The 26,315-nt window shown below is 37.5% G+C and overlaps 3 protein-coding genes across 5 annotated transcripts in view; 1 reads left to right on the top strand and 2 right to left on the bottom strand.

Moving 5' to 3' along the window:
• The window catches only part of LOC130077302 (SLAM family member 5-like), a 217,424-nt gene that overhangs the window by 3,834 nt on the left and 187,275 nt on the right, over positions 1-26,315 (top strand). Inside the window, exons 1-6 of one of the 3 annotated variants that reach the window (XM_056242510.1) lie at positions 7,018-7,314; positions 7,539-7,859; positions 8,451-8,762; positions 9,396-9,515; positions 9,652-9,713; positions 9,954-10,102. In XM_056242510.1, coding sequence (XP_056098485.1) covers positions 7,266-7,314; positions 7,539-7,859; positions 8,451-8,762; positions 9,396-9,515; positions 9,652-9,713; positions 9,954-10,001 — 912 coding nt within the window. In that variant the 5' untranslated portion in view covers positions 7,018-7,265 and the 3' untranslated portion in view covers positions 10,002-10,102. Of the gene's footprint in view, positions 1-7,017; positions 7,315-7,538; positions 7,860-8,450; positions 8,763-9,395; positions 9,516-9,651; positions 9,714-9,953; positions 10,103-26,315 lie in introns of those variants that run through there. The other 2 variants (XM_056242508.1, XM_056242511.1) reach the window with 2 other exon arrangements.
• The window catches only part of LOC130077299 (gastrula zinc finger protein XlCGF7.1-like), a 162,236-nt gene that overhangs the window by 35,498 nt on the left and 100,423 nt on the right, over positions 1-26,315 (bottom strand). The window lies entirely within an intron of this gene.
• LOC130077312 (gastrula zinc finger protein XlCGF7.1-like) overlaps positions 1-26,315 on the bottom strand; it is a 193,038-nt gene that overhangs the window by 121,500 nt on the left and 45,223 nt on the right. The gene's annotated exons all lie outside the window — the stretch shown is intronic.

Below are 26,315 nucleotides of genomic sequence, written 5' to 3'. Positions count from 1 at the left end.
GGATCCTTTGCGGCCTTACACCCCAGAATTCACTGCACTCCAGTGACGACAGGATTTCTTTGAGAGAAATTGAGAAATTACTTTTAAACATAAGTATTTGGGTTTCAACTTAATACAATTTCTTATGATACAAATAAAAAAAACTTTAAAGCGGTTCAAATGTTGACTTATATCTTACTTGCGATTTTATACTCTTTATATATACAGAAATGAACCACGGTGAACATATTTAGACAGTTTGTGAACTGTTTGTTTTGTTTTCAGACATGTCAATATAACTTTCATAAAAAAAGTCCAGTACAAACGTAGTCTAGTACTATACCATCCCATTTTAAAACGCTCGATCCGACCCACGTCGCCTTCGGAGGATGCAGCCTTTTGAATTGGGACGCAGTTATCGTCAGAGTCGGCTACTTTTGTACAGTGTTTCGCCCTCATTCGCGGAAGAATGACCGTAGAACCATGAACAAAACTGCTCATCATTGGGCTCATGGATATTTGGTTTAAGCAGTTATAAATCATATCTATTCAATGGTTATAGATCAGAGAACTGATTAATTTGTGATATGAATGTTTCTGTCCGTCTCTAACAGAAACCATTGCTGGATGTGGGCAGAAAAGAGACAGCTGTGAACTATCAACACAGTGACGATTATTATTGTAAATCAAAATATATTGTGTTACTGGAAAAGATTTGCACAAATCAGACTCGGGCAACATTTTTCCAGTCTTCCATTGTCTAATGCTGTGAGTCTGTGTGTAGCCTCAGTTTCCTGTTCTTTTCTGACTGGAGTGTCACTGGTGTGTTTTCTGCTGCTGTAGCTCTTCTGCTTCAGTGTTCGATATGTTGTACGTTCAGAGATGCTCTTCTGCAAAACTCGGTGTCGGTAGTAACGTATGGTAACGCAAGTTACTGTTGTCTTTCTATCAGCTGACCTAGTCTGGCTATCCTCCTCTGACCTTTGGCATCAACAAGGCATGTTCACCCACAGAACAGCGCTCACTGGATATTTTCTCTTTTCGGACCATGACTTATACAATTTAATTTCATACGAAGGTTTTGTATTCCTCTAGAGTGTGATGTTGGAATTGCTGGTCTAGTTGAAGTTTATTGCTTAAATTTCACATTGTTTAAAATCTCTGAGTTTGAAATTCTCAGCCAATATCTTCGCATTGAGTTTATATTAAACAAACACCACCTGAGGCTACAGACAGATTTAAAACCATATACCAATTCATGAGTTCACACTTACAAATCAGTCGGATAGATTAAATTGGAAAACGTATTTGGCGTGCTGTCCGGGGAGAGGGCTCTGATCTTGGTAATTGGCTCGAACGCAGAGTATGAATCAAAATAAAACAATTACAAAAAATATATTATTATTATTGACAATGTTATTATTGACCTCACTTATTCAAATCTCAGGGGGACTTCAAGTAAATATGAGGTCAAAGAGGTTCAGCTGACAAAAAAAGTTGGAGCTTTACATGTAAATATGAAATGATTTGAATTTGTACATTTAAATGTGTTGACCAAATGCATGCAGTAATGCATGGTTAAATGACTGAGTGATAATAAAATAAAAAATCAATGTGTCAGAAATTGATTAGATGCAATGTTGAGAAAACACTTCTTAAAAGTGAAATGTTTTCTGTAAATAAATGGTTAATAACTTTCTTCAAGTAAAATATAACTTGAAGTGACCTTTTTTTCAAACAGATTAGATTCTGAATGTTTGACGCCCATTTTAATCCAGCCACTACCAGCTGTTGTCTGCGGTTATTTGTTCAGCTTGTCAGATAGGAGATGTTCGTGCAGCTAATACTGGAAATTTTCCACTGTATTTTACATTTTTAGCTCTGACCTCAGCAGAAAAACTCCACTGAACGCTTCATGTGTTAATATCAGTGTTATTCCAATAAACATTTAACAAAAATCTAGAAAGAATCTTTTACTTTTTGCCTACTGCTTCAGTCCAAGCAAGTATGTCATTTCTTGAAGACTAAAATACATAAATAATTTCACTAACAAATAGCTCAAAATAGTTTATTTTCTTGTGTCTGTAAAACTTATAACACTAGAGGGAGGCAGAGCAGAGCCTGTCAACTTGGACACAGCCAATCATCTCATCACAGTTAAAATCCTCTTTGGAATACTCATTTCAACATACTACGATTTGGGATGCACTAATTCTAATTTTAATGGATAGAGTGTGATTAGGACGGATGGAATGTGATTTGGGACGCAGCATCAGTGTCCTGAGACACATAGGGCCGCACATGTTCCAGCCTGTTACTATGGTCAGAACTACCCTTTTTTTGGCGTGTTTTCACAGAAGGGAACTGGGAAAGCCTTTTGGGGGGACTAATTTAGCTCCTACTTCAGAAAAGGGTCTATCCCAAAACAACAGGAACTGCCAGTGACACAAGTGCACGCTGATTGGCCGAACACATGTGAAACACTTGCACCCACTATTTTTAAAAAGCCATGTAAACACACAGTTTATTGCCTATATATTAACCCCACAAGCTAACTCCAAAAACATGGAAAACATTGATACATGGACCAACGGCGAAGTCCAGGTGTAACCGGTCCTACTCGACTAGGGTGGCCATACATCCGGATTTTGGCCGGACAGTCCAGATTTTAAGCCCCCTGTCCGGCGTCCGGCGCAGCCTCAAGCCGGACACTCATTTGTCCTCCTTTTTGGAGTTGCGCTGAAATGTTTAAAAAAATTAACCTATAAAAATCCCGCATGATAGCGGCTCTCTGATGCCCGTAAATTAGTTCAAATCTCTTGGAATCTAGAGGCGCGCATGCGAGACAGAACATACTGTATGTGCTCCAAACCGTGCAGCGCGCGGCAGAGAGCGAGAGACCTTGCGTGCCCTCAATACTTTTCCACCAACCGTTTACTTTCTTTGTTTAACAGTTCTATATAATAACGTATTAGATATGAATACACAGGTACGTTCGAATGGAGAGCAATGCTCTTTATATACCTTAATGGTGTAGTTATGTCATGTACTAGCAGGGGCTTCATGACAACCAGCTAAACCTTGACCCATCATGGAAACTGATTCAGTGTTCAGCCGCCATGATAGATTGATACCAACCTTACACATTTGTTAGAAGGCAGGATTAAATTTAAATGCTTCTCCTCCTCCTCAACAGTCATTGTGGTGAGAAAGATTTACGTCAAAAAAATATTATGATAAACATCTTATTGCAAGATATCTTTATTGCAAGATAAAGTAACATAAATGTATTAAGTTCCATTATGTCATGGTCATGAGATTTCTGTTTCTCTGTAATCTTGATTGTGTATAATTTTCTGTAAATGATTATTATGGTACAGAAAGACGACGGAGAGATTTTGGTCTCGCAACTAATAAGCATTATATTTTGATATAGTTTTGGAATATGAAAAGAGCTTTAAAACCAATGACAATTTCACAGGGATCATGAAATATAATATTTATAGAGTTTGGCTGAGTAGTCATTTGGGTGGCTTGCCAATGCATACAAGTTCTTGTGTTTTGAAGAATTCATTGAAGGTAGCAGTGAAGCACAGTCCTTCAGCAGCGATGTTAATGTGTCGGCCTTTAAAGAACCTTAAAGGGATACTCCACCCAAAAAATGAAAATTCTTTCATCATCATCATTTTCAGATATTTTGAAGAACGATTGGAACCAAACGGTTGTTTGGCACCATTGACTTCCATAGTAGAAAACAAAAATACTATGGAAGTCAATGGTGCCAAAGTTCAAATCGTTCTTCAAAATATCTTCCTTTGTGTTCAGCAGAAGAAAGAAACTCATACAGGATTGGAACAACTTGAGGGTGAGTAAATGATGACAGAATTTTCAATTTTGGGTGGATTATCCCTTTAACCCAAAGCTATGTCTGTGGGAGCTTTAAACAACAGATACAGCATTGTTACACTCTAAAAAATGCTGGGTTGTTTTAACCCAATTTTGGGTCAAATATGGACAAACCCAATTGTTGGATTAAAAAATGCAATTTATAAATTTATAAACAGCTGGGTTTGTCCATATTTGACCCAAAATTGAGTTAAAACAACCCAGCATTTTTTAGAGTGTATAGGAGCTCCCACTGATATCCTGCAAAACACAAGATACCCTACCGGAAATTCCTGAGTATTGTTGTTCCATTGTTTGGTTCACACCCATCATATTTCTATGGGCCATAAATCTGTATCGGCTCACAAATATGCAAAATCTATCAATAGATATATAGAAAAAGTCGGGATATTCTTTCATTTTAAGGTAAGTCATTACAAAGTATCTCATATGCCGAACATACTTACTGCAGCACTAATTACAGTATTTATTAAAATATTATTAACTTGACATATTTATCACAAAAAAATATTTTTTTGATACTTTTGCATTGAAGCAATTGTGCAAAAGGTTTCTTTTTTTAAATGTAGAATGAACATGAGCTTCTTTATGCCTTTAGCAGCTCGGTGAGTCAGAATGAAACCTGTGGTCAGAAGTCAGATCTATTTAGGTCAGTGTAAGGTATCAAATGTTTTTTTGTTGTTGTTGGTTGAATGCAGCTGGTGTTTTTTTGGTGTACCTATTATTGAGCTCACAAGAGTGCACTCGAGTGTTAGTGTGTATAAGAGTGTCTGAGTGGGTGAAGAGCTGCTCTTGTGAAACTCCCTTACTAGGCCTCTGCGCTTCACTGGAAACTAATGCTGTCAGAACGTTGTGGGAACTAGAATGCATGAATACTTCAATACAGGTAAAGGTAAAAGATTAGTTTGAAAATAGATTGTTTTGTGACATTTACTATGGAACATTTCTTATGCTTGTGTTGATGACGCAAATACTGCCAAAATAAATACGCCTCAGAACGTCATCTGTATTAAAGTGAATGCACCGTGTCAAGCTTTTATTTCAGAACAAAAGGAATACATGTCCCAGTTGAATGATTGCATTGTCTGGTTATTTATTTTTGTGAACAAGGTGTTAACTGAGATACAAAGATGAAAACCTGCTTCTGTTCTCGAAGCATAAAGAAGCATGCAGCTGCTCATGGTGTGTTTCGATAGGCAAATATGGAAACATGACGCAATCATCATTCTAGCCTTTGTTGGTTTTGAATACACCCATTTTATCAGAATGGTCATGTGACCCAAAACTGGTGAAGGTTTAAATGTTGAATGTAGCTTGTCATACATTTTGAAGCTTGGGGAAAAAAACATTGTTTCAAATCATTTCAATTTAAATAGCAGAAAACTTTGAACAGTTTGTGAAACTTTTTGACCTGATGGTGGCGCTAGTTTAAGTTTGAGAGTCTCGCATTGCAGATTACGAACAGAAAACCTTTTGTTGCTTGGCCACTAATTTTATTTCCACAGATACATTTGTAAATTATTTAAGTTAAAGTATACAGCATTGAAAGTACAAGACTTTTTTCATGTTTAAAACAGATGTCTTAAGGTCAATTCACACTCCACAGACGCTGACCTGCAGCAACAAACCCTTTGTTGGGTTTGGCGCTTGTTTTTGTGCAGTCGTGAGAAAGTTTACAGATGTTGTGTCTGAGCTGTGAAGGAAATGGTGGCCTATTCCAGAACCCAAGGTTTCATAAGAAAAAAAGACTCGAGATGTAAACTAATAAGAACAAGGCTGTTTCGGTTTCTGGGTGGTTTAAGGGTCATACTTTGTCACTGTTTGTAATTGTAGCATGCTACCATTCTACTCTATTTATGCAGTATATATTATTTACTCTGTGAACATAATGTAAATTTCTGCATTTATACCTGGAAGCATCCTGATGTTACCTAATGTAACATGACACTTGTTATTGCTAATTGAATATGTTGAATCAGCGTTTGTAGGGTGTTGGAATTTCTGACAAGTGACATACTGTAAACTGTTGACTGTCGGCGTTTGTCAATTCAGTGTGAATTGGTCTGTATATGACCGTTTCAATCTGATTGAATCGCTCAGTGAATCATGGCAAGGAACATCACTATAGCAAACACCCTACAAATGCTGATTCCACCTCAGGAATTTCCCCCAGGAACTAGGGACTTTAGGGTTGTGCTTGGTGTGTTTCCACCGCAGGGAACAGGGTCTAAATGAAGTTCCGGGTAAAAAAATCCCCCTCAGAAAGGCCCTGCTTGTGAGGTAGTACTTTTTCAATACCAGGAACTTGGGGGTGGGACTCGGGCGCTGAACATGCTGATGGGAAGAGTTCATGCAGCATTTTGATTCAACCACCATTTTTAAAAGTCTGTTGTGGTGCGTGCAGTAAGTGTTGTTTGCAATTCAAATTAACAATGGAGTTTTAAAAATACGACAGATTGGCCAGCAACGAGGTTTATGCTTTATTAAGTTTATATGCGGAGGACGAAATCCATGCAGGAACTGAAGTTGCTCACAGTTCTACGTCACTGGAATAGAGTAGTAGACATGAAGGTGCAATAATTTGCCTAATCTCCATGGTACTTTTGACCGCGATGGAAACACATACAGCAACAGGTCTGGGGGAAAAAGTTCCTGGGACAAATTTGTCCGGGTAATTTCGGTGGAAACGCGGCTTATGGCTGTCTTGCTGAAAATGAGTGCAGAGACAAGGAAATCTTTATCCAACGATCCCGAATATACTCCTGGTCACTATTTGCAAGCGACATCAAGTTTCATCCAGCAGTGTCTGCTGTACCTCACACCCATCCATGCTATTTGCATATTACATGGTTCTTTAGAACCATGATAAGAATATTGAGTTTACACAACATATAATCCAATCCAATATTAGGCAACTTCATATAAATGTGAAAGAACAGGAATTAGAAGAGGTATTCACAATAAAGTTAATCTGAAGTTCTGTTTGTTCTAGAGAGGAAGGGGATTATATCTGATATTTATATCAAAAAAGGTCGAGAGAGACAGAGAGCGGGAGGGGGAGGTATGAGAGGGAGGGAGAGAGGGAGGTGCATGTGTGTAAAGTATAGTGTAGGCTACGCCTAGATCCTTTTTCAGAACGGACTCAACTGTGAACCCAATGGAATCTTCATTTGATTATTTTTTTGCTTTGTGAATGTTTTTTTAATCCTTATTATGGATATATTCTTTTGTTACTAAAAATGTGATGGAACATGTGAAACACACCTGAGAATGGAAACTATTTTTCCTACCGGAAAACCGGATCATTGAATTTTTTTATTTTTTTTTTATCGCATACACTCCTGTTTGGCTGTATATCGTTCATTGAGAAATTCAGAAAAATGAATCACAGTGGATATTTCTTTGGTCTGTGTTTATTGCTATTGAATGGTACGTCATAAATACCCTTTGAAATAATAATAATAAATAATAATAATAACCTGTCATGTTTCTATTTTATTTGTTTATTTGTCAAGGGTCAGTTCCTAAAAGTTTATTAGTTTGAAATCCCTTTCCATGGTGTTAAATTCAGTGCAATCTTTTTGTGCTAGTTAATCTTCCAAATATTTTATCTTGAATGTTTCTTAGCCTACTTAAAGGGAGCTTTTTTTCAGGTGTGTTTGGCGCTGGTACAGATGTAGTCAAGTCAGTGTCAGTGATGGAGGGAGAATCTGTCACTCTAAACACTGATGTTCAAGTACAGAAAGATGATCAGATGTGGATGTTTGGACCTCAAGAGACTCGTATTGCTGAAATATATAACCAGATGATCAAATATTTTAATAGTGAGAGATTCAGAGACAGACTGCAGATGGACAATCAAACTGGATCTCTGACCATCAGAAACATCAGATCTGAACACACTGGACTTTATAAACTGACCGTCATCAGAAGCAAAGGAACTTCATACAAGAGATTCAATGTTACTGTCTATGGTGAGTAAATCATTCTCATGATGATTCAGACGGTGATAGTACTCAAACATAAAACTTCTCCTGATTAATCTGGTTATTCATAAGTGCTTAACTAGCAAAAGTGAGATTGAAACCTATTTTCTGCACTCAGTTTATATAAATTGTTAATGTGCTATTCTTTTGCACTTCCTGAAGGAAATGCCAGTGCAAGGAAGCAAAACAATAGTGTTGATATTTTTGCAATGATGGTTAGAAAAGCTGCAAATCCACATTTAGAAAGAATAGAGATTAATAGTAAAATGCATTTAAATGAATAAACTAAGATAAAAATGAAAACCAATCATAATACAGTATGCAATCCATATGCAAATATCACAATCTAATGCTGTTCGTTACAATTTGACAGCACCAGTAAAAGTTAATGGGAGATTTTATTATTTTCATATAATCTGTAATTTCTGAAAATGTGAAATTGAGAAATAGAGCAACAAAGGCGGACCGGTGTGTTGAGCATGCTGATTACAAATTTCAGTACAATGCTGTTTCAAATACTAATTATGTTTACTTATCCAGGTCAAGGTGTCATTGATTTTTATATTTTATGTTCTCCAGCTCGTCTGCCCTTTCCTGTCATCACCAGAAACTCTTCGAACTGTTCTTCGTCATCATCATCATCATCATCAAGATCATCAGAGTCCAAATGTTCACTGGTGTGTTCAGTGTTGAATGTGAGTGATGTGACTCTCTCCTGGTACAAAGGAATCAGTGTATTGTCCAGCATCAGTGTGTGTGATCTCAGCATCAGTCTCTCTCTACCTCTGGAGATTCAGTGTCTGGATGATTCATACAGCTGTGTAGTGTCTTATTCATTCGCCAACCAAACCACACACCTCAACATCACTGATCTCTGTCACACATGTGCAGGTATCAAAATTATCTTCTAACTTCGTAAATTAATCAAAATTGTGTGTTTACGTTTATAGCTTTTATTTAATATCCATGAGCTTTGAGGTCATCTATGCTAAAAAAATATAGATATAAAATATAGATAATATTTTCTCTTAAATATTGACAGTTCATTGTTAGCAGATGTTATCATATATACAAATGTTTGTCTAATAAAGAGCTCTGTTGAATGTTCCTCCACCTATATCATAAATAACTTCTTCCGACTAGCAGGTAGATGAACATGGTGTGACATTTGCAAGAAAATGAAGTCTATTGGCGGGTTTTTTTAAAAATGACACGTCTTCGATTTGTCCCACCCAAACATCGTGTTTCAAGGAAATACTTTAACAGTGAAACCAACGGTGTTTATCAAATAATTTTTAATAGTTGTAAATATAAGTTATGAACTTTGAAGTAAAGACCAGATAGATAGTTGGACTCTTTATCATATAGATGTCAAAATATTCAAGTACTTTACTTAAACGCCTGCTTAGTTGAAACCTAACATGTTAAATCACATTTCCATAACTATGGTTTAACCCTAACCCTAACCCTTTAGCTGTACTATATTCAGATTACAATAATGACTGTTTTCTCTTTTCATTACAGCACCGGTCCAGCATTCAAGCTTCATGATGGTAATAGCTGTTACTCTTGCGCTGCTGGCAGCAATAGCCGTCGTTGGAGGTTGGAGGTGCCACAGAAGATGTAAACAACCAGGAAAAAAAGGTAAGTAATGACGTCCAAATATATATATATATATATATATATATATATATATAGATATATATATATAGTAAATGACCATTTCAAGTTAATTAAATGTATTTTAGTTTATTAAATGTCTGTTTTTTCATTAAAACAGTTACAAGTCATGAGGAAGAGGTGCATTACACTGTTCCAACATTCTGTAAACTTCAGAGTACGGTAAGATACTGTATATTTTATTTCTGAATGAACTGTGCCGGGTTTTAATTATGTAAACTCCTTCGGCTTCTTTAAATTCCTGTAGTGTTCTGAGCATCTTACTGGTATAATGCCAAAGGTTTTTATCACTCATTTGTGGGAATTAGAGCTGTATGTTGCCGTCACTTGTATACTTCAGTATGGCTCGTCTTTTTTAATCTTCCTGGTCTGATTTTTGATTCTGGCTCTGTTTCCTTGCAGGACATCATTGCAGCAGATCACACAGTGTACTCAACTGTTGTGACATGAATATCCAACTGTTTTTTATTGTTATATTGCAGGTCAATGCCATGAATTCTGGCAATTCCCCCAATCTGATCACTTTGACATCATTAATGTTTTTACTCCGTTTCATTACATTTCATTTAGGAGCAGCTAAAGTTAAAGTCTGAAGTCAGATTAGTGAGGTAATTTTTGTCAATGTGTCTCATTGTTTAACTCCACCTTTTATACCAGTCCAGTATTTCCATAAAGAATAAATCAGTGTTAAAGGGACGGTTTCTAAAGGTGGCGCTCAGCTTGATATTGTTGTTAAAACCTTTTGTATAGTGCAGCGTTTGTTGTTGCTTGTTTCTTGTGGGGTTGTTTTATATACTTTGTGTCATTTATTACGTATACGTCTATATTTAATTATTATAATTTTTTTGTGTTTTGTTTGTTTATTTTTGCATACGTTTTTATATATTTTATTTTATTATTCTTTCATTTGGTAATTTAGTTCTGTGTTAGTTTGGTATTTGTTTATTTTGCCTTTGTTGACCCCTGCAGTTGTGCTTTCACTGGTGTTTAAACATGTTTTAAAATTTAGGAAGATCTAGTTTACATTGTATCTCCACCCTCATCTTAAAACAGACTTTAAAAGATCATCCTATATATTTTATATGGGGATAATTACAGTATCTTATGCTCTGATTATCTTTAATGTGAACTTTGGGACCTTCAGAACAGCTGCACTGGATCAGCGCTCGTCTTTTTGTTGGCCGCATACTTCGTCAATGATGTCTCACTTAAGAAAGGTAACCATTATAAAATTGACCTGTTAATATTTCTTGTGAAGCTTAAATTGTAATTTCTTGATGACTTTGAAATGAGGCTTTCTCTGTGGCTGACAAATGCGACCCCTGGAGGACGCAACCTTCTAAATGAGACATGACATTTATGTGCCCTCCTCTACGATCAGCTCCTGTTGGATTCATCGAAACAAGGTGCAAAGTTGCTTTCCAGACCCTTTATCCTCTCTGTTCCTCAGTGTTGGAAGGAGTTTCCAGCCTCCATCGATTTCCATCACAACGTTTGAGAAACAGCTGAAAGTAGCTCTTCCACGAACACAAAGGCTGTTCTTCCTTCCAGTTTCAGTTCTGCTAAAGCCTACTTGTTATATTCTTATATGATAAATTGCTTGTCATGTTTCTCATTTGTAAGGCACTTTGGATAAACCCGAAAGATTCATGCATTAACTCTCACTGGGCAGATCTATAACAATGATGAATGCACACCAATGTGACCGACAAAATAACTCATTGTGTGAGTAATAACCACCAGGTGTTGTTTTGTCTCACAACACTGTAGCCGTTCAGAATGTGTCAGTTTCCCCATTTCCAAAAGGTGTTGTAATGTGCTGTGAGATTCACGGATGAGCAATTCACTGTATGTAAATGTGAATAAAGTCCTCTTCTCTTACCGATAGGTGAAGTGATGTAAAGGAAGTTAAATGGCCGCCCATTCAGGGACTTCCCAGTCCACTACTTGTTTCGATTCACCCCCTCTGCACTGTTTCTTACTTTGAATTCTGACATGTGGTGGTCACACATGTTCTCTTGAAGTGTTTAAAGCTGACGTTTCATCACAGTCCTTCCCAGCTAACAGAATTATGTTCTAAGAGTGTTTTGCTAATGCTCATATTAAGTTATGAATGTTTTCTGAACATTCTAAACATCCAGTTTTCCAAATGTTTTAAAAACGTTATTTTTTCTTGGTTTTGGAACGTTAAGGAAACATTCCATTTTATCAAATTGCAAACCTTATGGGATGTTACTTTTGAATGTCCTTTGAACATTCTGAAAACAAGTAGTTACATTTAAACGTCCAACTAAACTGTTTCGTTTTTTTTTTTTACGTGATTAATGTATAAATAATGTTTTCATGCTAACATTATAAGATCATTGTTAAAGACCACATAACTGAACAAACATTCTATTAAAGTTACTGAGAGAGCGTTTGTTCATAACTCAAGAGAGTTTAGAGAACTTTGTTGGAACGTTAGCCACCATTCTGAGATTGTTCCCCGGTTAGTCTGGTTGTAGTTTATCTTTTGTTGTTGTAACAGAGGAAACTATATACTCCAGCATCATTTGAGAGTTAGGATTAAAGTTTCACTGATTGAAAGCTTACTGTCGCATTTCAGCAGAATGCCTTTGTCTGATTTAAAGCTGAGCAGAAAATGTGTGGATTGAGCTGAAAAATGTCCCTTTTTTGAATTCCAGCTAAGCAGAAGAGGAAGACAGAAGAGCTCAGCTAAAATAATTTGACTGCCATATTTTGCATATCCAAATAGTCCTGTGACAGACGAAGACACATTTGCATGCACATTGCACAGCAAGAGTAGTGAGTGTAAAAACAAGATAAAGCTCACTGAAATACTGATCTAAGATATTGAACCACAAAATGTCAATTTATGTGCACACCAGTTCATTTGCAATGTGTTGAAGGCTGATTATTTTCTTTAAAATACATTAATAAAAAAAATATTTACGAAAAATATTCACAAATAAATATTTCTAGAACCTTAAAGGGTTCTGTCAGGCGCTTTATGTACATTTTAGGGGTTTCCACTATGTGATCATTTTAGGGATTTAGCTTAAAAATAAAGGGTTTTTTTCACCCTTTTTGACATAAAACATTCTTTAAAGTTGAGTCAGGAATACCAGGGAACCCACTGAACCTTGCGTATCGTGTTTGATTTACAAGCACTGACACATGTGACAACTCTGTCAAGGAGCAGACGAGAAAGTAGGATCCATTTGCAGCATTTCTTTTATTGCACAAACTCAAACTACACAAACGTAACCTCAGACTCAGGAAACAAGGCCCAGGAACAGAACAACCGACGAGCAAACAGGATTGAACAAACACTGAACTAGACACACATGCTTAAATACAGAGGTAGACAAGATAACAAGAGGGCGTGGCTAATAGGAAACACCTGGGAAAACCAATAAACATAACAGGGAGCAGCTAAACATGAAACAAGACAAGTTTGTGTAATAAAAGAAAAGCTGCAAATGGATCCTATACTTCCTCGTCTGCTTCGACCACCCGTGACAGAAGGACTGAACCCAACATGGATCCAGCAGATTGTTAGTGGTGGGCAGATCGAGGCTTCGTGAAACAATGAAACAGTTGAAGCAAATGTGCCATATTGTGTCGAGGCTTCGAAACAATCCGACACCCGTCTCAACGGTGACACCTGGTGGTCACTTGCAGGTGTTGATCTTTTTTCTAATATGTGAAGTTTGTAACCTGTAGGCTCCTCACTGTGCATAATGTTATTTTGGTCATGAAAAATGAATATTAATAAAAGAAATCAAGCCACAATGTCTCACTTTTTTATAGATTTTTATTCTAAAATATTAATTTATCTGCTGTCGAAGGACTTAGCCTACTTCTTTTTTTACAGATAATTTCTCCAGCCTTTGAAAAAATCCTCTCACAAAAACCCACGAAGTCAAGATGCGTTGACTTCACTTTTATACAGATGTGCGATTGTGTGGTCTGTTCCCGACCCTGTCAATCAAATGCTGATTCGGCGGACCATGCCACCTGGCGAAACACTTGTGAAACACTCCGAAGCTCCATTTACTTGTGAAACACTCCGAAGCTTTATTTAGCCGTAGTCACGTGACATGGGTGTTTTGAATCACGCTTTGGATCAGTGTTTCGAAACATCGGGACTTTGGGATCTCGAAAAGCTTCGGGAACGTCAGTTTCGCGTCAGCCATCCCTACAGATTGTCACTTCCGCCTCCGGCAGGATAGACGCCCAATGGAGGAATATGTGAGGGAGTTTTTTGAGTTTTGCCATGGGGTGGACGTTAAAGCTATGATATACGATTTTGAAAATCGGTCGAGAAAGCCTGAATTTTTTAAAAACTCATCCTGCCCCTCCACACACACACCCCTCCCCTCTGTGCTACCTGATCCCTCCCACCGGGAAACGAACTGAACTACGTCACTCAGTCAAGCTGTGATCACCGGTAGTAAACATCGGAACTGAGATGTAATGTCAGTTCATGTAATGTTCAATCTAATGACCTCGCTAAAGACACATCATATGTAAAATTGCCTTTAGACACTTGAACTTTTGCTTCATCAACAATTCAATGTCACGTTTGAGTTCACGTCAACGCAAGATTAGCAACACATGAAATGTTCTAAACTCCCCACCACCATTAGTATAATACTACTAGTATTGCTAAGGTTTACAGTAATTGTTATTGCAGCACACAGCGCATCTTGTTCAAATTTCGATCGGCTCGAACAGAAACCCGCTAATTTAGGCCAACTGAAATATATTCAAGGACTTCAAGAAATATAATTAATTTGACCCGTGATAGGCGATGCTAAACAGCTAACATTCCAATGCCGACCGGCAGCATGAGCAAGTTGTCAAACTGATAAAAAGCTATTTTTGAAACACGTCCATAAAAGTATAAATAAATGTTTACCTGCTCAACAAAAAGTCAGCCGTGTCAGCGTCGGTTTTTAGTCCCAGATCTTCCTGAAGCCTTCTCCAACGGTCAATGGTGGACCCTATATTTATCCTACTCAAAGTTCGGCGTTCTTCAAATTTTTTTTTTTTTATCTCTGCTCGTTCCTCTAATGACTTTAGAGGAACGAGGAAAATGAGGAAAACGAGGAAAATGACTTTTGCTGTCTGGATCGCTGATCGATTGCTCCTGTCTGCCTCGCTGCCTGCTGTGTGTTTGTTTGCTTCGAGGTTGTAAGCTCCGCCTGAGCCTCGTATTTCTTTCTGTTTTGAGCCATCATTTATCTTTTACTATCATTTCTAGTTATTTATACTACTAAATACAGCTTACCCAACATCTGAGATTAACCCATCTCTAGCTTCCGTTATTGTTAACACAGCACGCTAACTCGCTAACGTTAGCCTGTTAACGCGCCACCCGTGCGATTTATTTATTTATTTTCTCTCGCGCCTTTGAGTTCATAAGTCCAGGTAAGTAAGAATCATTCAACAAACACGGTGAGTAATGTCTTCTTGTCCTGTTATTGTCACCTGTGTCACGTGTCATATGTTTAGTATAGCCTTCTCCGATGGCAATATAGGATTTATATGTGATAAATGCAAGGAGACAGTCAGGCTGACGGAGAAGATTTCAGAACTAGAGACACGCATCCAAACTTTAATTGAGGATGGTAAGAATGCTAGATCTTTAGATAGTGTTTTGGATGCGCCTAGCATAGTGAACTCTTTACATGATTCGGTTCCGGCTGAAGTAGAGCCCGTGCAGCAGGGCAGATGGGTGATTGTGAGAGATCACCGCTCTAGTCGCGGATCAAAGAACCACTCTTCCGTTCCGATTCCCATAACAAATCGATTTGCCCCACTCAGTGAAACACCCACTGAGAATTCTGTTGATTGTGCCCTGGTAATTGGTGATTCGATCACACGGAACGTGAAAATAGAGACACCAGCCACCATAGTCACATGTTTGCCGGGAGCCAGAGCGCCTGACATCAAAGCAAATTTAAAAGTGCTGGCTAATGCTAATCGTAAATTCTCTAAGATCATTATTCATGTCGGCACTAATGATGTTCGACTCCGCCAGTCGGAGATCACCAAAATTAATATTAACCCTTTAGGCGCCAGAGGTTTTTTCCTAAAACGTTCGATTTTGACATCATAATTTCTAAAGGCTATATCTTAAAAGTGATAAAAGATAGAGACTTTCTGTAAATTAGAGAAATATTAAGGAAGACCCAAAGTTTATGTAGGGATTACATTTTCCCATCGAATTTGCATATTATGACGTCATATGGTGGTCATATCTTGTATTATAGAATTTTCATGAAAAGTCACATGTTTAAATGATAAAATGCAGCACTTCTTTTCCCCCAAAATGTCCATCACCTTCTGTATGCTATATTGCACAATACTGAATGCTCAGGTATATAGTAAGTAGTAAACAAACTGTGTAAATCATTACTAATAAATGGTAGAAACAAACCGAATGCATGTAGTGATTGGCCTTTTGCTGTAGAGATTTTCCATTTACTAAATACAGTAGGCACTCTGATTCCATGTATGGGGCAAATATATTTTATTCATATGACATACAAACACAAGTAGACACGACCTGTTTAGTTCAAACGCTCACTCGCCACGGCAAGGCACAGATCATGAGCAGTGTTGAGCATGTTACTTAAAAAAAGTAATTAGTTATAGTTACTAGTTACTTCTCACAAATAGTAACTGAGTTAGTAACTGAGTTACATCATTATAAAAGTAACTAATTACCAAAGAAAGTAACTATTGCGTTACTTAAAAAAAAAAAAAAAAATCAAATAGGCCTATGTCAAATAATTTGGATGCCCCCAGTATTAAATATGTTAAATTAATGAAATGGAGACTTAATAGTGTAGATTAGTGTTCAATGTTTTATAATAATAATTTATACTATTTTAATGTTGCTGTGGGACAATGTGAGAGACGCCTATTAAATTCAATATATTATTCTAAATATTAGCATTACTATAGTAGAACAATAAAACATTATAGATGGTTTACTTAATATCGCACAGACCCCAACTGGCCAACAAATAAGTTTAAAAATAAATTATGCTTCTTAAGAAATGTACCAAAAATGAATAAATAATAATAAAAAATATGCATACTCTTTGTGCATATTAAAATGATTAAACTGTTACACAACTTCACAACTAGTAGACATACTGTAGCCTGAGTATTTTCTTCCTAACAAAAGTAAACAGTTTAACAAGTGCTCTCTTAATATAATACTGAACAATTTACCAAAAAAAAAAATATATATAATACTAAAATATAATATTTTGGGGGTTTATTTTTATAATAGCGAACGTCATCATCAGAGATTATTTAAGCCAAATTCTAGACATGTTTGCCGCACGTGTTTCCAACCGGTCAAACAAATATGTTTTCTGTGAATGTTCCCTGCAGGTTATTTTCGGGTTTATTTTATAACCTAAACAGAACGTTACCTGACGGTAATTTTTTAGATTTTACTTGTATAACCCTGTAAATTAATTAACGTTGCAGATATGTGTCATTTATTTATAAACAAACTATATAATGCTCGGAGTCGGACACCCTCGGTCTCTCTTGCGCAACTGTTGAGCGCGCTCTCGGACACATTCGGTCTCTCTCGCGCATTGAGCGCGCTCGCGCCAATCGCTTCGCTTTTGTCCACTCCGGCGCCTCATAAACACACACACACACACACACCAGAGAAAAAAACTTTGCAGGTCCTATGGCGGAGAGAGAGCCTACTCGGATGAAAGCCGCTTCAGTGAGTTCAATTATAGTAACGCCACATTTTTTTTGTCAGTAACGGTAACTGCGTTGTAACGGGGGAAACAGTAATTCGTTTGATTACTCGTTACTGAAAAAGATAACGCCGTTAGTAACGCCGTTTATTTATAACGCCGTTATTCCCATCACTGATCATGAGTGAGATGATACGAGCAGCGCGGCCAGATCTGCCTCGCGCGAGCGCGCCGAGTGTGCACAGCTCGGACTGCTGTCATTGTCATTGCGACTCCTGACCCTGCCTCCACGTTGTCTCCTAACTCTCCTATGAATACTTCGACCTCGTCTAACATACCCAGTGGCATTAGACAAAGTCTCCACCACAATACTGTCGCCGCGATTGCGGAGAGGATCTGATAACATGCCTCACTCGCACACTAGCTCCGCTTTTGATCGCACTGATTCAATGCGCTCTAATTCGAACATTTTGTATAGAAACATGACGTTTTTTTGATTTGGGGATGAAGTATGACATGTCTGCCATCCAGTGGAAGGGAGGACGAACGAAATTTGACACCCAATTTGACAAAATCGGCCGTTTTATTCAGAGCCGCATCTCGTCGAGTAAACTCGACCGTGGCGCCTAGAGGGTTAAAGAGGTGTGTGAACTCGCAAGTATGATGTCAGGCACTGTAATTTGCTCTGGCCCCCTTCCTGTTCGCAGGAGTGATGAGATAGTTAGTAGATTGGCCTCACTGAATCGCTGGCTGTCTGAGTGGTGTCCGCAAAATAATGTAGAATTCATAGACAATTGGAAAAGTTTTTGGGGCAAGCCTGACCTGTTGAAAAGAGATGGTATTCATCCCTCCTGGGATGGTGCTGCTCTTCTCTCTAGTAATTTGGCTCATAGTCTTAGAGTTAAAACATGACAATCTGGGGCTCAGGTCAGGAAGCAGACAGACTGGCTAAACCGACCGTCTGCTAGCGGCCTCACGTCACCAAGGTCAGATAAATCCCATCACATAAGAGCCTCTTTCACCTAGATATCATCATATAGAGACTGTGTCTGTTCCCCGAATTTGGAAATCCAAAAAACGTCAGGTTAAAAATGTAATTGATGTTCAACAAATAAAAAACAGATATAATACAGATGAGCAAATGATAAAGCTTGGGTTGCTGAATATTCGATCCCTTACTCCAAAATCACTCATAGTTAATGATATAATTTCAGATTATAATCTAGATGTGCTGTGTTTGACAGAAACCTGGTTAAAACCAAATGATTATATTACTTTAAAGGTGACCTATAATTCAAAATTGAATTTACCTTGGTAGTCAAATAACAAGAGTTCAGTGCATGGACATGACATAGAGTGAATCTCAAACTGGACTGTTTTCGCGTTCTCATTTAATTCACGTTTATGAAAAACACCCCTGAAAAACGGTCGGTTCTCCACACAATACCGACTGTGACGCAATAGTCGGGATCATTAATATGTACGCCTCCAAATATTTGCATAATGCCAGCCCTCAATGCCAGGCGGAACTGCGCAGCCGAAGCATGGCAGTTGCTCAGTGTGGATGTACACATGAACACAAAAGTATTTTTTAGTTCCTTCATCTGAGCCTCTGAAGAAACAATGGGTTAATTTTATTTTCTCTGGAAATTTCCAAACATTTCACCGACTGTTTCCTCAACTTGGGCCAATACAGAGCTGGCCTCGGATCGAGCTACCAAGCAACACTTTCTGATGTGTAATTGTTCAAGTTCAGACAGGTAATCTTTCTCTCAAAATCGTTCAATACTGTTTATGCATCAGTAAGTCAAGCCAGTGACTAAAATATCAGCTTCACATCGTTTCTTTTAGTAGGATGAAAATAATCGTATTTAAATTGTGAACAAATTATATACAGAAAGCGATCAAAGAACAATCTTTCCACACAGCGCGAGTTTATCTGGACACTTGCCAAACTCGTTATGAAATCAATGACGCACGTTACTGCACAACGAAGCTCTTACTGTATTTACATCATCGTGTTTGCATTGGTGAAAGCAGAGAGAGTGCAGAAACTGCTTTGCAATGATAAGATCTTCATTCTCGCGATCAACACACTGTCATCTGCTCAATGCTCATCACGGCAACATTTTATGTGATGGGAATAGATCTAAATACTTTAAAAACATCTCACGATTCGTTAATCTCGATAGCTGTTATAGTAAAAACGTATAATAGCAGTAGTAAAAGTATTAGGGAGAGAGTTTCACATGTAATGCGTAGCTATTTAATATGCAAGCATGTCAGCCAATCACAGCAGTGGCCGCGGTTACACTGAATCCCACAGCAGACACGCCCCTTCAAACAGAGTGTTCAAATCAGAGGCTAAAAGCAGGCTAGGAAAAATGCCATTTATTTCTAAATTATGATTATTTTTTATCTAAAAAACATACTAACATTATAAGGGTAACCCAGGAAACATTATAAAATAATAAAAAAAAACATTCTAGGGCACCTTTAAAGAGGATGGATGGGAGTTCACATGATCCATCCGGCAGTAAACAAGTATTTTTAATGACAAATTTTTGGAATGGCATTTAAAACATGCTTAAAATTGTGTATGTTTGCAATATAAATTGTATTTAGTACAAAAGTCTGCTAAATAACAAATGTAAATGCTGGAACATGAACTACTTTTTGTGTGTGTGACTGAGAAGATAAATGAGTGAAACTCTTCCCAAATGGGTAGAGTCAATACCAAAGACTCAATATATGTGTTTTACAAAGAAAAGAAAAAAATGTAACAAATTATTCTAAAATACACCATACTAACATGTACCGTTTATAAAACATGGATACTGCTCCTGATGAACATGGAGGACTCAAAAGAGACATGGAGATGTCAAACATATTCCTTGACTCGCAAAAGATTTCATGGGGGAATGCATGACCATATTCCTTCAGAGGATTTGTAGAATCAACACACATTAAAACTGGACAATAAAAGTTGTTGATAAAATGAGTAACAAGTTTATTTAAGGGTTAGTTGGTGAAGCAGCCAAGAGACATGAAAAAATAAGTAATATGAAAACAAATGAGATAGACTTTTCTTTTGATTGATGTACAAGATAGCCAAAGCTTCTCAAGAAAAGAAGAGAAGTGATATCTGAATCTCACACTTGAAACTGCCTTTAAGTCTAACTCTGATCCTAGTGACAACTTTTGATGATGTTTCTTTGTCCTGATTTATATGTAAAAGAGAGCTTTTAGTGCTCAACCTATTATTAGGTCACGTTTGGTGAAGACGCAGAGGAAGCATTACGTTGGAAACCCAGACAGCAACAGTGTCGACCCAGATTCGGCCCACATCTGGGCCGTGTGGAATCCACGTGTACAAGAAGTGGGCCGGATCTGGGCCGACACTATGTTGCTGTCTGGGAATGTTCATCGTCTGTGAACATGTCGTCTTTGATTTGATCGGCCAACTCAAACATTTTGAAACTGAGAAGCACTGATAAACAGCTGGAGCAGAAAACTTAAAAAAAAAAAAAATGTGTCATCCTAATATAACAAACAGATTGCTGCATAATGGAGTTGAGCAGAGCAGAATCAAAAATTCAATTCAATTCACCTTTATATTTGTATAGAATGGGACAACAGGCGGCGGTTTCACTGGATTTACTGATATACAAAAACAAGAGCAGCCTCTGAGTAAATCGCCCTTAAATTGTTCTATAAAACAAATGTGATGTACATTTAATCACCATGTGCTTTCATCTCCACATATAGACCAAAGTCAAAAATATAACTTAAATAGGGAAAATTTATAAAAAAAATAACCACACAGATAAGTAAAATAACATAATACACATAAATTGCAGTGAAGATTTAGACACAAAAGCAACAATTAAAATAAAGATTAATTAAGATTGACAGGAGCCAAAAATAACTCACCCCTTCAGTGCATTAACAATGCCAAGAGGAAGAGGAGACAAAACAGGAAATTGTGTAGGCTCATGATGACATCACAGCAATTAAAGGGGAAAACGCTCATTCTTCAGGCAAGTATATCAGATATATGAAAATAAACCATTTTGTGTAAATTATAATAAACAATACATACGTTTTAACAGTACACTTTCTGTACCTGTTACATATATATGGATAATTAAGTACAACGAATTATAATCAATTATTAATATGCAGATAGGCTAGAATAGATCAATCGTATATATGGATAATTAATTACAAATAATTATAATTAACTATTAATATACTGATAGGCTAGAAATAGACCAATTTTCAGAACAACCCTTAACGGAATTAATTTCACACCGCATAATGTGTTCGTCCACCGAACCATCCGTACGATCTTCTTATCAACTCTCAGGAAGGATTATCCTTCTTATAGACTCTCAAGAAAGACTATTCTTCTAGCCATGAAAAATAACTTTTCTGTTCAACAAGATTACTAACTAAAGTAGCTTAGGCTACTCAACAAATATAAAGCTTGTAGCTTCAGATCGAACATTTAAGGGACTTTATCAGGGGAGCAGCAGACAGAGACAATCAAGCGTATAATGGGTTTAATAAATGAAAACCAACGACTACATTTAAACAAAGAATACATATAACAGAATAATGACAGCAAGAGAGAGAGAGAGAGAGAGAGAGAGAGAGAGAGAGAGAGAGAGAGAGAGAGAGAGAGAGAGAGAGAGAGAGAGAGAGAGAGAGAGAGAGAGCAGATCTCAGGAAATGGCAAATATCACAAACAGTTAACCTTTGAGAGCCAGCAAAGAATCAAATCACCTTAAACCAGGGGCAAACAATCTTAACGCATTTAAATCTCGATAGAAATAATACATGCATGGTTCTTTGTAGCTGAGCAAGAATGCGTGGGCGTGTTATGACCCTCGCTGTGTCCGTGAGTTTGAAGCGTTCTTTCGGTTCTTCCGGAGCACGCACGTTCGCGGGAAGTTCAAACGGTTTACTTGAAAGCAAAGTTGCCGGAAGAATGAGGAATAGTCCGTCAGAATCATAAACACGGGACGTGATGGTAAACTGTCCATTGTGCCAATGGATGGTATGCACATGAGGTTTCCCTTGATGTTGAGAGTGGCGTGGGAGCTGTACCTCAGTCATGGGAAAGATGTAAATTTCGGGACACATCATCAGTAATGTACCTTTGAATCAGGGGGTGTTTCGGCCTTTCAACACTAAACACCCTCATCAAAGGTGGCCAGCTACAGGGTGATCAAACCTGAGCTTGTGTCCCCATGCCCAATCATGACAATTGCCTGGTTAATTACATGGCGCTGCCCACGGGACTATGCAAGGCAGGAGGCATCCTCTTCCCTGAGTCAAGCCAAGAGCTGACCGCATACCTTATTCACCCTCCTCATGGAGAGTTGTGACCTGGGTTCTCAAGTGGGTTATAGGGTGGGGGGATTAATGAGTGGGTCATGTTGATGCTCTTTGAGCCCAACAAGGGTCCTTCATCTTCATCTATATCCACTGGCTGCTTAAAAAAAAATGGAATATTTACTTTATGAGGGTTGCTAGCATTTTCTTTTGTATATAAACTTTTCTCTTTTTTCATTGAGTTTGTAGTTTGTTTACCTTTCTCTTGTTTTTATGTTTTTTAAGCATTTACTTACCCCTGAAGTTGTTCTTCTGTTTTGTAAAATAAAAACAGAAATACTTGTTCTCTAATGTTTATTATTACTCTTCTTCACTCATTATCTTTTAACTTGAACTTTCAAACTCAGTAGCACTCTTCTACAGTTCTGCATGTTCCCTCTCTTCCTCTGTAGTCATAAGATGTTTCCATCCACCTATTTTTATGCAAAATGTTTGATATTGCATAAAAAAACATCTGGATGCAAATTACAAGATGCGCATCAATTCTAAACATTAGGTATTTGCATGGTTTAATAAAATGTAATTTAGGCTAACAATAGGCTTGCACATGTATCTGCCTCTCACTTAACTGTTAGTGGGTAACAGTGATAAGACCCAGAACCAGATATGATGAAAGAAGACCAGGAGTCGTGAGGTTCAATCAAATAGATAAAAATTTACTGAAGAATAGTTTGCAGTTTCATTGGTATAGAGCGAGCGTCAAAGTCTCACGAGGAGGTCGCAAGCCAACTACCTTACACAAAATCACACACCAATTATACCATTTTGCAAGGGCATGCATTACATCATTGTCACTCCTGATTGGCTAAGAGAACATAAAAGCCTAAACAATTTCACACATATGGGCAGATATGGGTGCCTATCGCAATTAGTCAAGATAGTTGTCTTCCGATCCTTGATTTAGGTCTGCGGTGACCTCGTAGGTTAGAGAAGAGCGCCGTGATGAGTGTGTGATGTTTATCCAAACGTCCAGAACCTACATAGAATGTCAAACGCACACACACACACACACACAGAGCACCACTAAATAACAGCTCACATCAAGGCTGAAGAGAGCCTGAGCTCATTATTATCAGTCCAGTCAACCAAAACATAATAAAACATTCACTCCTCGGGAAGAAAGGCAGATAATATGCAACTTACTCCCAAGAGAAATATGCTGGAGAGAATTTATGACAACAGATAAAATTAGGTACAGCTTGACCATCCGACTGTCCAACGAAAAACCATATGTGTCCACCCCACCTTTGGGATTCCTCCATGACGCTTTCTACTGATCTCAGAGAAAGAGACAAACGGCCTTGTGGCCTACGTGTCCTACATGCGAGGGCACAAGGACGAAATTGGAATGCACCTAAAAGAAGCTTGGTTACTTACATCAACATGCATTATAATTTCACAAAAAATATAGAAATGATTATGTGATAATGCATTATATTTGATTATTGATTATTATGAGAGTAATATATAAGCACTCAAAAGGATATATGAATCTAGATATATATTGAAGAGACAAGGGATTTTGACCAACCCTTCATGTCAGACTCCTCTGTAATTTTCTGAAAACTTCAACAGTTTGCTCATTTAGTTCTTTTTCAGTTTGACATAACCAAAACGCTGACTTTAAACTCTGCCTGTAAGTTTAATTTGTTAATTTCTAGCTAGGTTTTGGCTCAACAATCGGTCTAGGTCTAGTATGAGCCAACTAAAATACATATAGCTCATCATTGTTGGTACTTACATCCATAACAATCAGTTAAGTCTAATTAAAAAAATATAAACAACTGGAAAGCAAATGTTACTAATACGTTGACAGTATTGTGTAAAAGGCCTACTTAATTCTACATCTTAAGACCTTTTGTTTGCGGTTTAAATCATTCATGAATAACAGAAACATGTTTTATTCACTTACTGCCATTAACGTCACAACACATATAAGTCCTCGTAAAGCTTTAACATTAGTTGAACCGGCTCATTGGTTCTTTCTAAGCCGGACATGAGCAGTCTTTAAACTCTGCCTATAGGTTTGTTATGTTCATTTAGATTTGTTGGTTCTATAACTGGTTTGGATGATTAAAGATGATTAGATAATTGACTCAGTGCCGACTTCAGTCATAGTTATCCATCCAGAAAAAAAGAAATTTGCGCCAAAATTAAAAAAATCTTTGGGAGATAGCCTATCACTGAACATTTATTTTACCATTGCAAAAATGTATTATGTTCATTTTTCATCCATTTTTGTTGTGTTTATTTAAAATGAGAAAACTCGGATATTATTGTAATCTTATATCTGTTATTTAACAGTTAAGATAGTTCCTTAATGCTGATCTAACCAGCAGAAGACACTAGCCAGGTTTAAATCCCAGTTGCGCAGAATTTACAAAATAAATCGCCAACTCAAGCACCAAAATATAACACCAAAAACGCACAACATATAATGGGGGTATACGGTCAAAGACCCAGAACCAGATATGAAGAATGAAGACCCGGAGTCAGAATTATAAAAAATGAAAGAAAAGTTTTACTGAAGACAGTTTGCAGTTTCATCAGCAGAAGTCAGCTTCAAGACTCTCACAGGAGTTCGTAGGCCGCCCCCCTTACAGTTACAAAGATCACAGCAGTTATATCATTTCCAAGGTCTTAGCTACGTCATTGCTTACAGGTTGAATGATTCTCATTGGCTAAGAAATAGATAAACAGTAAACACAGTAATTTTCCTCACATATACAGATAGACGGAAGCATATCTCCATCGATTGTGCAGCTGACACTCGGACCCTGAAGTTAGGCACGTCGTGGTCGCAGTTTTGGGTTTCTGGGCGCCAGCATGTCTCGAACAACAATTCACTCAATCTCCAATAATGCCAGTGGTTCCTTAACCTGTAACCAAGAAGTCTAACACACACCCCAACACACAGCTTTTCCAAGGTTGGATTTGGCCAGGCTCTAACTATAAACAGGAGAGTCCTCTCAAAACATCAAGATAATACGTTCTTTCTCTCAACTTTAGTCTAACTGGAAAGTAAGGCTTTAACAAAGAAATGGTCCCTTAAACTATTGGCTTCAATGACCCCTATATGTTTTAACACACTGAAGACCTTTCTCAAACACAAAACAAGTCCCTATTTCATCTCTGGAAGCCAGGCTAAATGAACAAGCACTGTTACTGCATTCAGATATCAAATACAGACATTAAAGAATACATGAAAAGAACATTTCAGTAATCACACTGGGAACTTCTATAACAAAGTAAAATCTCACAAGTCTAGAGAAGTCATTCAACTCATTTAATATTTAGAAGGAAAAATATTGATTAATACCTTGATTATAATTACTCATCATTGCATATACATTGAAGCAGCAGTGGATTTCAATCCACCCCCTTCAGCCCTGAATTAGCATAAAACCAGATTACCTCATTATCAAATTGAAAATAGCTTCCTCACAAAACACTTTATTTAAACACAAACCGCTGTCAAACACAACTTTCCGATGCTCTTTGAAATTCAATGACAAAACATAATCCTCAAAACACGAATCGTTAGCATCAAGGGTACAAAAAAAAGAAAGGCTCAACAGCAGAGTGTGGCGAGTCGTGCTTCCCCTCGTGAAGATCGGGGCCC

Source organism: Rhinichthys klamathensis, unplaced genomic scaffold (assembly GCF_029890125.1).
Source record: "Rhinichthys klamathensis goyatoka isolate OS25496 unplaced genomic scaffold, OSU_Roscu_1.1 h1tg000727l_1, whole genome shotgun sequence".
NCBI classification, from domain to species: domain Eukaryota; kingdom Metazoa; phylum Chordata; class Actinopteri; order Cypriniformes; family Leuciscidae; genus Rhinichthys; species Rhinichthys klamathensis.
This window is presented reverse-complemented; position numbering and strand designations above follow the sequence as displayed.